The sequence below is a fragment of the Triticum aestivum genome, chromosome 5D (assembly GCF_018294505.1).
Source record: "Triticum aestivum cultivar Chinese Spring chromosome 5D, IWGSC CS RefSeq v2.1, whole genome shotgun sequence".
NCBI lineage: Eukaryota > Viridiplantae > Streptophyta > Magnoliopsida > Poales > Poaceae > Triticum > Triticum aestivum.
The window spans coordinates 129,882,335-129,895,847 of record NC_057808.1 but is presented as its reverse complement, the minus strand read 5'-3'; the positions used below and the strand labels follow the sequence as shown (position 1 = coordinate 129,895,847).

Here is a 13,513-nt window from a genome sequence, read left to right as displayed (position 1 = left end):
GGTCATTTAAAGTCCTTGGAGAGTGAGACTTCACCCATAAGGAATCGACCTCGGCGTAAGGAACTTCGGGCTTGGAGTCCTCAATGAGGAGTCTTCAGATCTAATAAAACTACATAATTTTCATAAAGGGCCTTATTAAAAGACGCCTCAATTACCTGGAGTATGCCACTAATCGAGTTTACGCGTGGCCACCGTCGAAGGAAAAGGTGATGATGGGATATAGAAGGAACTTTGAACCCCTAATGGGTCCTCGGATCTAGGAGCCAGCATGGAAGATGGAATTCACCTACAAAGCCAAAGACCAGTAGATGATGCTATTCTGAGGAAGGAACCAATGTCCTCGGCTTGAAGACTAGTTCAGGGACTACTCATAGTGTCCTATATTAGGGGGTGCTCACCATGTTGTCCTACCATTCATCGGCCGGGCTAAGGACCCGCCGACAACCAAAGAATGGGCCATGCGAGCCGTGGCCCTCGACGTACTCAAGATGGAATCCTCCGAAGACTTGGCGTACACTTCATGGCATATTTAAATGATCAGCATGTTTATCCCTAGATGTAGCCGACATACCTGTAACCCTAGATACCCCGATGCCTATATAAGTCGAGGGGTTTAGTCTATAGAGGCAATTAGGACTCATTCATACGATGTCAAGGTAGATCACCATGTACTTTGTACTCCATCAGAATCAATATAACAAGAGCATGACATAGGGTTTTAGCTCTTCGAGAGGGCCCGAACCTGGGTAAACATCGTGTCTTTCTCTAATCCATGTTAACATCTAGCCGAGACCACCAGCCCGGGATCCCCTACCCGATATCCACCGGTTTTAGCACCGACATCGACTTCCTGACCTCGTATGAGGCGCTTGCAAGGACCTCGGTCAGGTCTTCGACATTAGCGCCAAGGTGGGTGGTGGGTGGCGTGAAAATTTCAACCCTTCCCCAGGCCTCCCAAAGCCGATCATAGGTTGAGGTCCAGTCATCTGATACTGTGAACCTCTAAATCTGATCTAACATCTCATTCAGAAGGGACTTCTCGGGTTCTTCCTAGGGTTGGTCTGACATCGTAACCAGGGGAGTTCCCCTGAGATTCGATCTGACATGGGTCCGAGATATTTGTGTGTGGCCAGATCCGTTATCAGGCTCTCGGGGTGTGTCATCAGATCCTAACATGTGGTCATGTGGGACGATCATTCTGAGCACTCATTTAGGGCCGGATTTGACATCAGCACTGGAACAAGTGCCTCATGCTTCTCTTTAATCTAGTTTGACACCCAGTTTGAGAAGACCATCTCTCCGCGGGGATCCGCAATGTGCTCCATATTATCCAACTTGACGATTCTTCCTGGAGCAAAGGTTTCGACCTGGCCTAGGCAGTCGATCAAAGCGGCAAAAAGAGTGATGCTGCCGAAGACGAAGATCTGGCCAGTCGCAAAGGTCATGCCGGCGTCGATCTGCTCGTCAATTTTGATCCCCATCAAATGTCGCAACTATGTAGCGGGACCTACATGGGCCACCAATGACGGAGTCAATTCCGACAGATCTCGGGTAGGGGGTCCAGAGCTAAGAGCCTTGACACGATGGTAACAGGGTAACTAGTTTTTACCCATGTTTCGGGCTCTCCTAAGAGATAAAACCTTACGTCCTGCTTTTGTTGTATTGATTTTGGGATGGAGTACAAGAATAGGTGATCAACACAAGATCGTTGTGTGTCGTCTATGAGCCCTACCCCTCGGTTTATATAGGTACCGGGGGTCTAAGGTTACAACATAGTCGTTTGCGTATAAGGAGAACATGTTGCGGACGACTTCTAATATCTTGGAGTATACACCAAGGCTTCAGGAGCCTTTTCTTTTATACGCCATGGACCGCTCAATCTGGCCCACTGGTGAACCGATATGGAGTCCTTGGCCCGGCCCACCTAGGCAGGAGATGATGTGGTGACCCCTAATCCGAAACACGATCACCGCCCCCAAATCGCCTACGTCGATGACATCGCGAGCCACAGCCCTTTACCATCCGATGCACGATCAATAATCGAGTAACATGAGGAATTATTAAAAAAACACTAGCGGTTCAATGCGCTTTACGCCGGCTCAGCACTTGGATCAGTCAAATATTGTCACAACGGCATAATACATCCCAAAATCAAATACATTGACAGTTTGAGTCCCCGACAATAAGTATAATAACCGTAACATGCCTCGCCATTCTTTGAATATAATGACCAAAGTGACTTTGTTGCGCCATTAGTATTTTCGGCCATCAGATATAAAGTTGTAGGCATTTTTTGCCGTCTGGTGAAACCTCTGAGCGCAACAATTACCCGGGTTGTATAGGGCAACCACTCCCTCCACAAAAATGGATGCATGTGGTTAATTGGGCCTCGCTATCGCACGGGGCCCATTCAAAACCGACTAGGAAATGACCATCCAACCAATGCCACCCCCCCCCCCCCCCCCCCCCCCCCCCCCGCGCGCGCTCGGGAGCTCCCGTGTGAGGCTCTCTGCATCAGACAGTCGACGTTTCGCACAGGGCGCAACTCGCCTGGGCCAGCCCATTTTGCAGTGGCACGCCCGTGAGGTGGAAAACGCCAAAAATTAGCGCGCTAGAGCTGGGTTTTGAACCCGAGACTTCGAGGTGATGCACGTGTTGTGCTAGCCAATCTGCCCGACATCACTGACCCCTAAGAAAAGCTAATCTGCCTGACAAACTCCAGTGCTAGGTATGCAACGTAGCTGTTAAAGAAACAAACAAATGCAGCAAAATCTAAATGGTCACAAAATTCCCCCAAAACTAACCAATGTAACACATAGGAATTTGTAATTAAAATGGCAGCCCGGTGCATATGAACTATAAGCCGCAACAGAGTTAAACTTTTTAGAAGTTTTGAACGTTATTTTCTTTTTAAAAAATGTAAATATTTTTTGAAACATAAACATTTTTTGGGTTTCTCAAACATTTCTTGAAAAAAAGGATTTTCTGAAATGAGAATATTTTTGAAATCACAAACAATCTTTAAAAAACAAATATTTTCTGAAAAACAGATTTTTTTGAAAATGTGAACATTTTTAAAAATTATGAACAAATTTCCAAAATGCTAACAGTTTTTAAATTTGCAAACATGAACATTTTTTGAATATGTGAACAAATTTGGCAAAGCTTGAACCTTTTTTGAAACTCCTAAACATTTTATGTATTTGTGAGCAAAATTTGAAAATGCAAACAGTTTTCAAACTTGATCATTTTATGAAAATTCCCTGAACTTTTTTTTAATTTGCAAACAATATTTGAAAACATAAACATTTTTTGGATATGTGAACAAATTTGGAAAAGCTGGAACATTTTTTGAAATTCACGAACATTTTGTGAATTTGTGAAAATAAAATTAAAAACATGGATATTTTTCGAAATTACGAACAGTTTTTCAAAATGTGAACATTTTTCAAAATACCCGGAACATCTTTAATTTGCGATTTTCTTTTTCAAATCGCCTATGCGACGCGTCGACAATTTGAAGCAGAATGCGTGAAATCGCTCAACGCCTCCTCCTCTTCTTATTTTTTTCTTTGCGAGAATGAACGCCTCCTCTCCTCGTTTCAGATCTGTAGCACTAGCACTACACACTCGTGCGTATTTGAAAAAAAAAATCTATAGCACTGATCTCTATCTTTCTCTCCAACCCTAACCATCTCTGATCAGCGCCGCGGCAGTCCGTGCGTGCCTTCCTTATCGTGGTGGCGTGCCCAATCCCGTACGCGAGCAGGTCGTCAGTTCATCATCAGAGAAAGATAAAAACCCTGAGCTCCGCGCCCCACCTGTCTGTCCAAACCCCCTCTCGCCAGCGCGTTCACCTCTCCCCCGCCGCAGCCGCCGCTCGCGTGTCCCGCCGCCAGCAAGCGACACACCGCCGCAGCCGCCGCTCGCGATGCCGACGGTCAGCGTCGGCCGCGACCGCCTCTTCGCCGCACTCGGCAGGGTCTACAGTAAGCGCCTCCCTCACCCCCACCCCCCTGAACCCCGCCGCGTACTCCCTCCCTTAACCCGCCGCGAGAACGCCTAACTCATCTCGTCTCTTTGTTGTGGATGCTCCAGCGCAAGACGAATTCGAGGCACTCTGCTTCGATTTCGGCATCGAACTCGACGATGTGGTGAGCCGCTCGCATCTGTGCCCTTTTCCTCTCTCCTATACTCTCATGCTTTGGTGTTTGGGTGTTAATTTCGTTTGATGTGATTTGCTTCATTGGGTTTGTGTAGACCACAGAGAAGGCCATCATCCGGAAGGAGAAGCACCTGGAGGAAGACGTCGAAGCGGACGGCGATGACGAGGTCATCTACAAGATTGAGGTTGCTGCCAATAGGTAATCGCATTTCGGTTTTACCAGCTGAATTGTCTAGACAAGTGGCTAAACTGCTCTGACTTGAGTTGCTATCATGTGAGATATCTGTACGTCTTCGGCATCACTAGCTCAATTAGTCTGCATTGAGTTGCTAATTGAATATGTGTGTATGAATTGGTGTCACGAGCAAATTTTGTTCTGCAATTCGGTTAAAAGCTTTTGGTGTATATGGGTATCGTGCATGCCATGTGTCACTTAATGGTTGGACTTTGCGGAGATTGACCTTGTTAATCCGTATTAATGTCAGCTCAAGTCTTAACCTGCATTATTTATGGTGATTCTTTTGGTTTTGGCATCGAATTTGGAACCAACATGTGTAGGTTTTGTTCACTCTGATTTTCATTTAATTTGGCATAAACTTTGGCCGCGCCATTCCTATATTTGATGGTAATTCATGTTACCGAGGAGTAGTTTATTTTGTCTTGCTACTTTTGTATTTAGTTCTATTCTCTTGTTAATTTTGGGTGTAGTAAGAATTTTTTTGATGCTGTGAGACACATGTCGTGTAATAACTTGCGTTCTCGTACATGTTTGATGTGAGATAAGACTTCAAATAGTTGAACTTCCACACATCACATTGTGTTCATCCAGAACTTTTGGTTTCTTCCCAGCAAAAGAAAAAGAACTGCTTCCTCGTATATGTCTGATGTGAAATAAGACTTCAAATAGTTGAACTTTCAAATAGTCTACACTGGTTTTATAGATTGGAGTATCACCTTATTAGTATTGCTGGCATCAAGTATGCACTGGAAATGTCTTGGCTAGTCTTATGCTTTCACGATGTGTTTTCTTAATTTACTAAGTTCAGTTGGATGACTTGTTGGTTGTTAAACAACTACAAAGAATTAGCAAAGATTTCTTATGTAGTGTGATGTCCATTACAATGCATGCAGATATGATTTGTTATGTCTTGAAGGAATAGCAAGATCTCTTCGCATTTTCACTGGGAGTGAAGCAACCCCTATATTCAAAATTGCTTCAATCCCTCGTGGTTCAATGCTCCAGATGCATGTTAGATCACAGGTAATGGGTTGATCAGGAAGGTTCATTTTTACCCTCATCTAGCTCTTTATTATACATAAGGTTAATATATTTTATCCTTATAATTTCTTATTGCCATGTTACGACATACGTCAAATTTTCAATTAATATACTTGAAAAAATATGAGAAAAAATAAATAAGGTTGCGTATCCTAAGTGTTTTGCTAACTTCTGGGTAACGGTTCTGTATTGTCTGTGGATAAAATCAATAGACAGAGCTAAGAGTTTGGTGCTCGTCTCAATTTTAAACTCTCTTGAACGACTTCATTGTTAGTGCATATTCTAGATAAAAAACACTTAAAAAAGGAGAAATGACTCAGTGAGTTAAATGAATGACAAAAAAGGGATTTGGAAAAATAAAACAAAGGCAGGACTTAACACACTAGTTTAATTTTCTATACATATGTTTGTCATGCTTAATCCATGTGTGTCATAAATGTTCCGTTGTAGCCCTGACCATTGCTATAGCAGAAAAAAGATATGCAATTCTTAGATGTTAACTTGCCCATGCATTTGAGATTCTACATTCTAGACGCTAGCAGCAGATGACATGTCAAGTAATGGATTACGTAAATTTTAAAAATCTTGACCCTGTTTCTCTAGAAAGAAATGTATTATGTATGCACACATCTATTAAAGGAAAGTCAAAGCCTTGACCAGCTGATATTTTATTTCTTTTGCAGACCTCACAAATTAGACCATATGTAGTTTGTGCTGTCCTCAGAGGAGTAACTTTTGATGAAGTCAGATACAACAGCTTCATTGATCTTCAAGACAAACTCCATCAAAATATTTGCCGGTATAACTTGTCTGGCTAGCGGTGGTGTGTTAGTTTGTTGTATTTGAGTTGAAGATCATCATCCTTAGTTAACTCACTGTGCTGTGCTGTGCTGTGTTGTGCTGGAGAACAGGAAGAGAACTCTTGTTGCTATTGGTGCCCATGATTTGGACACTCTACAAGGACCCTTCTCATATGAGGTAATTTTTTGACCTTGCTGCAATTAGCTACAGTTAGTTGACGCTCCTTATTAATTCCATCAAACACCCCAGAGAGCTTTGTATTTCCGTCAGGCACATCCTTGCTATCTCATTCTGTGCGTGTTCTGCATTTTCTGTTCTTCTCTGTGGTTGGTGGGTGGGGGCCCATATTTCTGTTCGAGGATCATTGCTAAAGATTTTTTTCAAGGGTAATTAACTTTTTTAGGGATATAGAAACAAAGGACATGCTGTGGTCCATTTAATTGATTTTGCACGTATCCACGGAGCTAGCTCATGTCAAGGCTGTAGCTTATTGGCCCCAAAAGCTCCCTTCCGCTGCCTCTGGCCCTGTTTTGGGGAGATTCAGGTTTGTCTTGAGTTCACCAGAAGCAAACTATACTTCTAAACAGGCTGTCTTCAAGCTGGAGCTTACTCTCAGCTTGTATTGATAAACTGGACCTCCTTTTCACTAGCATTTTAGAGAAGCCCTAATTTGGGGGAAACATGTGCCCTGTTTATTTAAACCTATTGCATTATGGTCTGAAGCTTTGTAACACGAGCCCAACGTGCTCCCCAGTCCCCACTGTTTGGTGTTGTTCCAGCCTATAAGTACAATTGGTGCCATTTTTGCGGACTGCTGTTGATTCTGGGGAGGTTAACTGACAAGTGAAAGGTGGGGATTCAGGTCTAGTTAGTAAAATTTGAAGAGTAGCTCTCCCTGACCTGTGTGCAATCAAGATGTTCCTGATGCTATTGACTTCGGATGGAAATTGCATCCTAGGCATGGTTTCTTGTTTATAGTTGTTGAATTGATGTACGTGTTGAATTGTGGTGTTTGGATGGGCCTTCCCCAATTGCAGTGCTATACCCTATACTGTCCATATTCTTTGATAGCTTGGCTAGTTGAAGTAAATACAAAGAAAAACATCAGGTGCTGAGCTTTTCAAGTGTACCATAAGTTGATATTATTTTTCTTTATGTTTAGAGATTTTTGTGGGAATTTTCGACCTTGCAAGCAATTCTTGACTATAGTATATCTTCTTATGTGCCTCTTTCGGATAAGCCTTTTTTCATTTTGATCAAAACTCACAAATATTATTTTAACTTTATAGCTGATGATGTGACAATGCAAATGTCCCTGTTGATTCCTATATCCTTTATTTGACATATTAATTAATCTTTTCAGGCTCTACCACCACAGGAAATCAATTTTATCCCACTAAAGCAGGTTAAAATTCACCACTTTCAACCAGCGATACATATCTCCACTTTACACGTTACTGTTAGAGCATTCCTGCATTTTGTGCAGGTTTCTAGGGAAACAGCAGTTTTGACTTACATTTCTTTTCGTTCGCTTGGTTATATTGGTTCAGGAGCAAAATTTCAGAGCGGATGCATTGATGGAGTTCTACAGAGTAAGTAGCTATGCCACAGGTTATAATGCCGTTGGTACACTTAATATTGCTACTTATGACCGTTGGAACCATGATTTTCTGAACTTCTGCAGTTCTATACCCTTCGTGCTTAGTTCTGATTTTCCTTAAATACTCTCTCTGTACATATATTTGGTCACTGATAGCTTACACTTTCTTTTGGCAGTCGGACATGAAGTTGAAGAAGTTTTTGCATATAATCGAGAACTCTCCAGTTTACCCAGTTATATATGATAGCAACAGGTAAACCTATTTCATGGTATTGTGGTTACATTTCTCAACTTGTTTTTGTTACAAGGTGTATGGTCTTGTTATAAGAGGCAAGACACACGTTTGGTTACCAGTTCAATACTTCGCTTAATATTATGATGCATATATTGTTTGTACCTGTGCTGTTCTGGTACTTATTCTAGGTCCTTGTTTTGTACTGCCCATACAGCAAGCTGACACTCTAATACTTGCAGAACTGTATTATCGTTACCTCCTATCATCAATGGTGCACATTCTGCTATCACCCTTAAGACAAGGAATGTGTTTATCGAATGCACTGCTACAGACCTTACAAAAGCAAATATTGTTTTGAATACAATGGTAGGTTTAATGTAATGCTTGCTATCTTTTAGATTGTAAAAGTGCTGCCCTTTTGGATGAAGATTAGATTTATTTTGTTGATGCACTTGTTACCTATGTGTCTCTAGGTTGCAATGTTCTCGGAGTACTGTGAAAATAAGTTTGGAGTGGAACCAGTTGAAGTGGTATCTTATGATGGAAGCACAGCCATTTACCCTGATCTTTCATGTTATAAAATGGAAGTTGCGCTCTCTGATATTATTGGACCCATTGGAATCTCCCTAGATGAGACGCAGGTATATTTTATCAAGTACAGCATATCTTTTCACCGGAAACACAGACCACATATCTGGATAATAATTGAAATAAGTGATAGATTTTGATCTCTACTGTAGAACAGCCGTTTTTTCTGATGCAAATTGCAATGTTCTACCTGTATTCAAAATTAAATTAAACAAACATTTTTGATAATTATGTAAGGCAATGTTTTCTGCTTGAGTTCTTTGAATTTATGTTCGCAGCTTTGAGCAAGTGAAATGATACAACTGAGTATTTGAAAGTTTAGGTTATCTCCCTTTTGAACAAAATGCAATTGCAAGCGAAACTTTGTTCATCAAATGGGGAGCCTTGTATTTCGGTGTCTGTCCCTCCTACAAGAAGTGATGTTCTGCATGCCCGTGATCTAGCAGAGGTAACATATGGAATTCCCTACCTATCAAAGTCTTCTTTGTAGTTATTACTTAGAATTGGTTGATAGTTTTTGGTTTGATTTTCATTTTCATTCCATACAGGATGTTGCTATAGCTTATGGGTACAACAATGTGCCAAAATCAAAGCCAAAGTCTATGACAATAGGTGGAAGGCAACCACTAAACCGTTTCTCTGATAAAATTCGTGCTGACGTATGTGCTTAAGATATTCAGTACTCGTAGCGATCCTTCAGCTTTGTTCCGTATGCATATGTTCACTCATCGGTATTTTACTGGGAGGACAATGTTTTTGGGGCAGGTTGCAAGAGCTGGTTATATGGAGGTGCTCACATTTGTTTTGACTTCACACGAAGAAAACTTTGATATGCTAAACAGGACAGACGATGGAAATAAAGCAGTCATTATTGCAAACCCCCGTACTTCTGAATTTGAGGTGAATTGCTCAAGTACTGAAGGGTGTCTTTATGATTGGATCTTTCATTTATTTGTTACAGCTGGTTGCAGTAGAAAAAAGTATTCCCTCCGTTTCTAAATACTCCCTCCGTTCCTAAATATAAGTCTTTCTAGAGATTCCAGTACGGACTACATACGGAGCAAAATGAGTGAATCTACATTCTAAAGTACGTATATATACATCCGTATGTAGTCCGCATTGAAATCTCTAAAAGGACTTATATTTAGGAACGGAGGGAGTATAAGTTTTTCTTGAGATTTCAATATGGACTACATACGGTAGAAACGGAGGGAGTATGTCATTATGTTGTTAATTGCATGTTAATCAGCGAGCAGTGTAAGCATTCATTCATTGAGGCCTGGCCTTCTAAGCTTGGTATCTTTATTAGTTTCATTTTCGAAAATAGTTGTAGATAATTTACATATGCATACAAGTAAAATCAAGAATGAATGCACAACTACCACCTGGTGCCGGATTATGTACTGATTAAAGTTGATGAAATGTTATGGTTCTGTCTTTTTGATGATATACGAGATAGAGTTGGGGTAGCACCAATTGAGGAGAAGCTTGTCCAACATCGTCTGAGATGGTTTGGGCATATTCAGCGCAGGCCTCCAGAAGCTCCAGTGCATAGCGGACGGCTAAAGCGTGCGGAGAATGTCAAGAGAGGGCGGGGTAGACCGAATTTGACATGGGAGGAGTCCGTTAAGAGAGACCTGAAGGATTGGAGTATCACCAAAGAGCTAGCTATGGACAGGGGTGCGTGGAAGCTTGCTATCCATGTGCCAGAGCCATGAGTTGGTTGCGAGATCTTATGGGTTTCACCTCTAGCCTACCCCAACTTGTTTGGGACTAAAGGCTTTGTTGTTGTTGTTGTTGTATGAATGCATTGACAACTAGTCTCTGGTGCCGCATTATTTACTGATTATAGTTGATGAAATGTTATGGTTCTGTCTTTCTGATTAATATACCTTTTGGATGCTATTTGTTATATAGATTGTCATCATACTCCTGGTATATGTGGTCTTTCATATTTAGCTGTCTTCACTTACCTACTGCAAAACAAATCAATACATTTTGTTTCTAATGTAAGATTTTGAAATATAATTACACAATTCACATGTTCTTATTCCAGTACGTGATGTATGTTTGTTTTGCTTGTGATGTTGCAGGTTGTAAGAAGTAGTCTGATGTCATGTTTGTTGAAAACACTGAAGCATAATATAGACCATCCAAGACCCATAAAGGTACTTTATGAAAACAAACAATAGTATTCATCTCCGTAGTGTTAGCAGTGTTACTGAGGTGCTTTTCATGTGGCTAATGTGCATATACTCCCTTTTTTATATACCAACACCCTAATTATTTGCTGACACATAATATTGGTTTGTTATAATTATGTGTGTTACTATGTTTATTATCATGATTTTCGAAAAGGAATGCTTTCATAGAGCTGCTTATGTTGGTAATGACCAATTGGCCATAGTATAATTTCTCAGCATTGTTATATGTGTGTTAGTATGTTTATCATGATTTTCGAAAAGGAATGCTTTCATAGAGCTGCTTATATTGGTAATGACCAATTGACCATAGTATAATTTCCCAGCAATGTTATATGTGCAGATTTTTGAAGTTGGGGATGTAGTGTCATTGGATACTTCACGTGATGTTGGTGCCTCCAATAATCGCCGGCTTGCAGCTTTGTACTGTAATAGTAATTCTGGATTTGAGGTAATATACAATTACTTCCTCTGCAGGAGTAATATTTAAACTGCTTTGTTGTTGGCCTTGGCTAAATGTTATCAATTACCCAGGAAATTATGGGTTTGGTGGATAGGATTGTCAAAATCGTGACACATTCTCCACGCATAAAGTTCGGCCAGACTTACTATGTTCCTTCAAGTGTAAGCATTTGAAATTGTCGATGCATTTGTGGTACATCCAAGGTTCCTTTGGTGTTATGAACATCTGTACTGATTGTCTCGTCTTATAGGAACCTGAGTTCTTTACTAAAAGACAATGCAAAATTGTTACGAGTGATGGAAAGCAGGTCGGCTACTTGGGAATTGTCCACGCTGAGGTAATATTTTTCTGTCATGCGCAAAAAATCATGCCATGGAAGGATGAGCTGTGAACAATAATTTTGACCTAGTTTGTTACATGCAGGTGCTAAGAAAATTTGGCATTCCGGACCCCTGCACCTTCGTTGAGATAGACATTGAGGCTCTTTTGTAGTTGCCATGTATGTGAGTCAGGGGATTCTCTCGTTGGTTTTGCAGTCTGGCAGGCGTGTGGTATCTCAACCCAACAGGACCGGACCCTCATTTTAGTCATGCTAAGCAATATCATTATACTGTGGATGCCTCTCAGCTTTTTTGCGAGTGAAAGATATTGCCTTACTTTGTTTCCGTTTTGATACAAATTATACAGCACCATTTTGGCACACATGTTTCTATGAAATATGCGAGTTATTAATATTGTGAGAAGAATTAGACGGTGGAAAGGCAACCAATTGAGTTCATGAAATCCCTTCCAAACCATGTTTGACACGATGCTCAAGTAAATTTTAGCTTCCAGCGCCTTTTTCACCAAACCTGACAATTCAGTTCTGTGAGTTGAGCAGGTTGCGGCTGAACTCTGCTGTCTACTTCTCCCGATATCTGTTACGGAAATTTGGGTCGTCTGCGCGTTGTTTTCTTGGTCGGCCAATTGTGGGCGCGTTGCCTTCAGCAGCAGACATTTTCTTTCTTTCTTATTCGAGACCTGACGGCTCATGGCTGACGGACAGAGCCGGGCACAAACGGACGGACAAGGCGAGTCCAATCCTTTCCCGATCGGGACGGGAGGGACCGCTCTTCCAAGCCACAATCACAAGGTCCGCTAGGACGGAGCCTCCGCCGCGGCCACTATGTCTAGGTCCATGTGGGGCTCTTCTCTGCTTGGACGAATTGGATGGACTCGGTTCACTGCGCTAGGAACCGAAGATTAGTGGCTTCGTGCTACTCTTAATTCACTTTAATGCAAGTGCTAATCGAATCCAACTTTGCATCTGTAAAAACAATTGACACACTTGTGCGCTGACCTATCCTCACACGTCTCTCAGTTAAAAGAAACGTTTCCCTAATCGGACTCTTTTTTTTTTAAGAAACACAAACAAATCAAACTTTGCAAGTGAATGATAACACCAGAATATATTTTGTACAAGCCAGGATTACTGCCTCATGTAAACTTCAAATACATTTTGGAAACTAGCATTTGATGATGTAGCCTATTGCCAGTTAGTTTGATTATGCCTAAACAACATGATTTAGATCTTGCCAACTATCAGATGTGTTATACGCTGTGGGCCAATTGACTTTATTCATGCTCATACTTTAGTTTGGGAGATCACAATCGAAGAGCTTTAGATATGGAGACAACACAAAAAAGAAAAAAACTGACATTGGGATTTTATTTATTAGGAATTTTAGGGCATTTCAATCCTAGCTAGTCATTTTTAGCATCTTAACTCAGACTTTGTCGTAAGTACATGATATAAGAAACCCCGAGAGAACTAAAGCCTATATTTAGCCTATCCATCCGACTACTTTGATCCCAACACACAACCAAGTCCTTAGCTCATAATACCAGGTATGAGAAAGCCTTCCTGCGACGTTCTAGTAGTTGCTCCAGTGCCATTAGCCCATTAGCCACCAAACGATTAGATTGCCTGTTTCCGTGTTGGGTTTTTGATTCGGAGGAAACTGAAATTTGGTAAAACGAAAGCCCCAAATTCCAGTCGAGAAGGAAAAATGAGCGAAAATGTGTGCAACAAGTTCCTCATAGAGATTGCATAGGCGGCCATTTGGATTGTGAGGCCATGCTCGTTTTGCGAGATTATTAGCCGTCAAACAGTTCCCCGCTATTGACAACCAAGAGAAACTA

General features: G+C 41.3%; 1 protein-coding gene across 1 annotated transcript; it reads left to right on the top strand.

The window, feature by feature from the left end:
* Positions 1-3,719: 3,719 nt before the first annotated feature.
* LOC123119880 (phenylalanine--tRNA ligase beta subunit, cytoplasmic) lies at positions 3,720-12,115 on the top strand. The gene is made up of 19 exons (XM_044539841.1): positions 3,720-3,989; positions 4,099-4,154; positions 4,261-4,364; positions 5,297-5,426; positions 6,128-6,243; positions 6,356-6,422; positions 7,609-7,650; positions 7,796-7,837; positions 8,022-8,098; positions 8,320-8,446; positions 8,554-8,721; positions 8,991-9,116; positions 9,217-9,327; positions 9,434-9,568; positions 10,762-10,836; positions 11,213-11,320; positions 11,404-11,493; positions 11,583-11,669; positions 11,756-12,115. The coding sequence occupies exons 1-19, from the start codon at positions 3,932-3,934 to the stop codon at positions 11,822-11,824; spliced, it is 1,788 nt and encodes a 595-aa protein (XP_044395776.1). The 5' UTR covers positions 3,720-3,931; the 3' UTR covers positions 11,825-12,115.
* Positions 12,116-13,513: the final 1,398 nt, after the last annotated feature.

Bases quoted from the DNA above. Each gene is read 5' to 3' on its own strand.
- LOC123119880 (XM_044539841.1), top strand. From the start codon at position 3,932: ATGCCGACGGTCAGCGTCGGCCGCGACCGCCTCTTCGCCGCACTCGGC. The intron at 9,117-9,216 runs GTAACATATGGA...CATTCCATACAG, and splicing joins ATGCCCGTGATCTAGCAGAG to GATGTTGCTATAGCTTATGG. The intron at 9,569-10,761 runs GTGAATTGCTCA...GTGATGTTGCAG, and splicing joins CCCGTACTTCTGAATTTGAG to GTTGTAAGAAGTAGTCTGAT.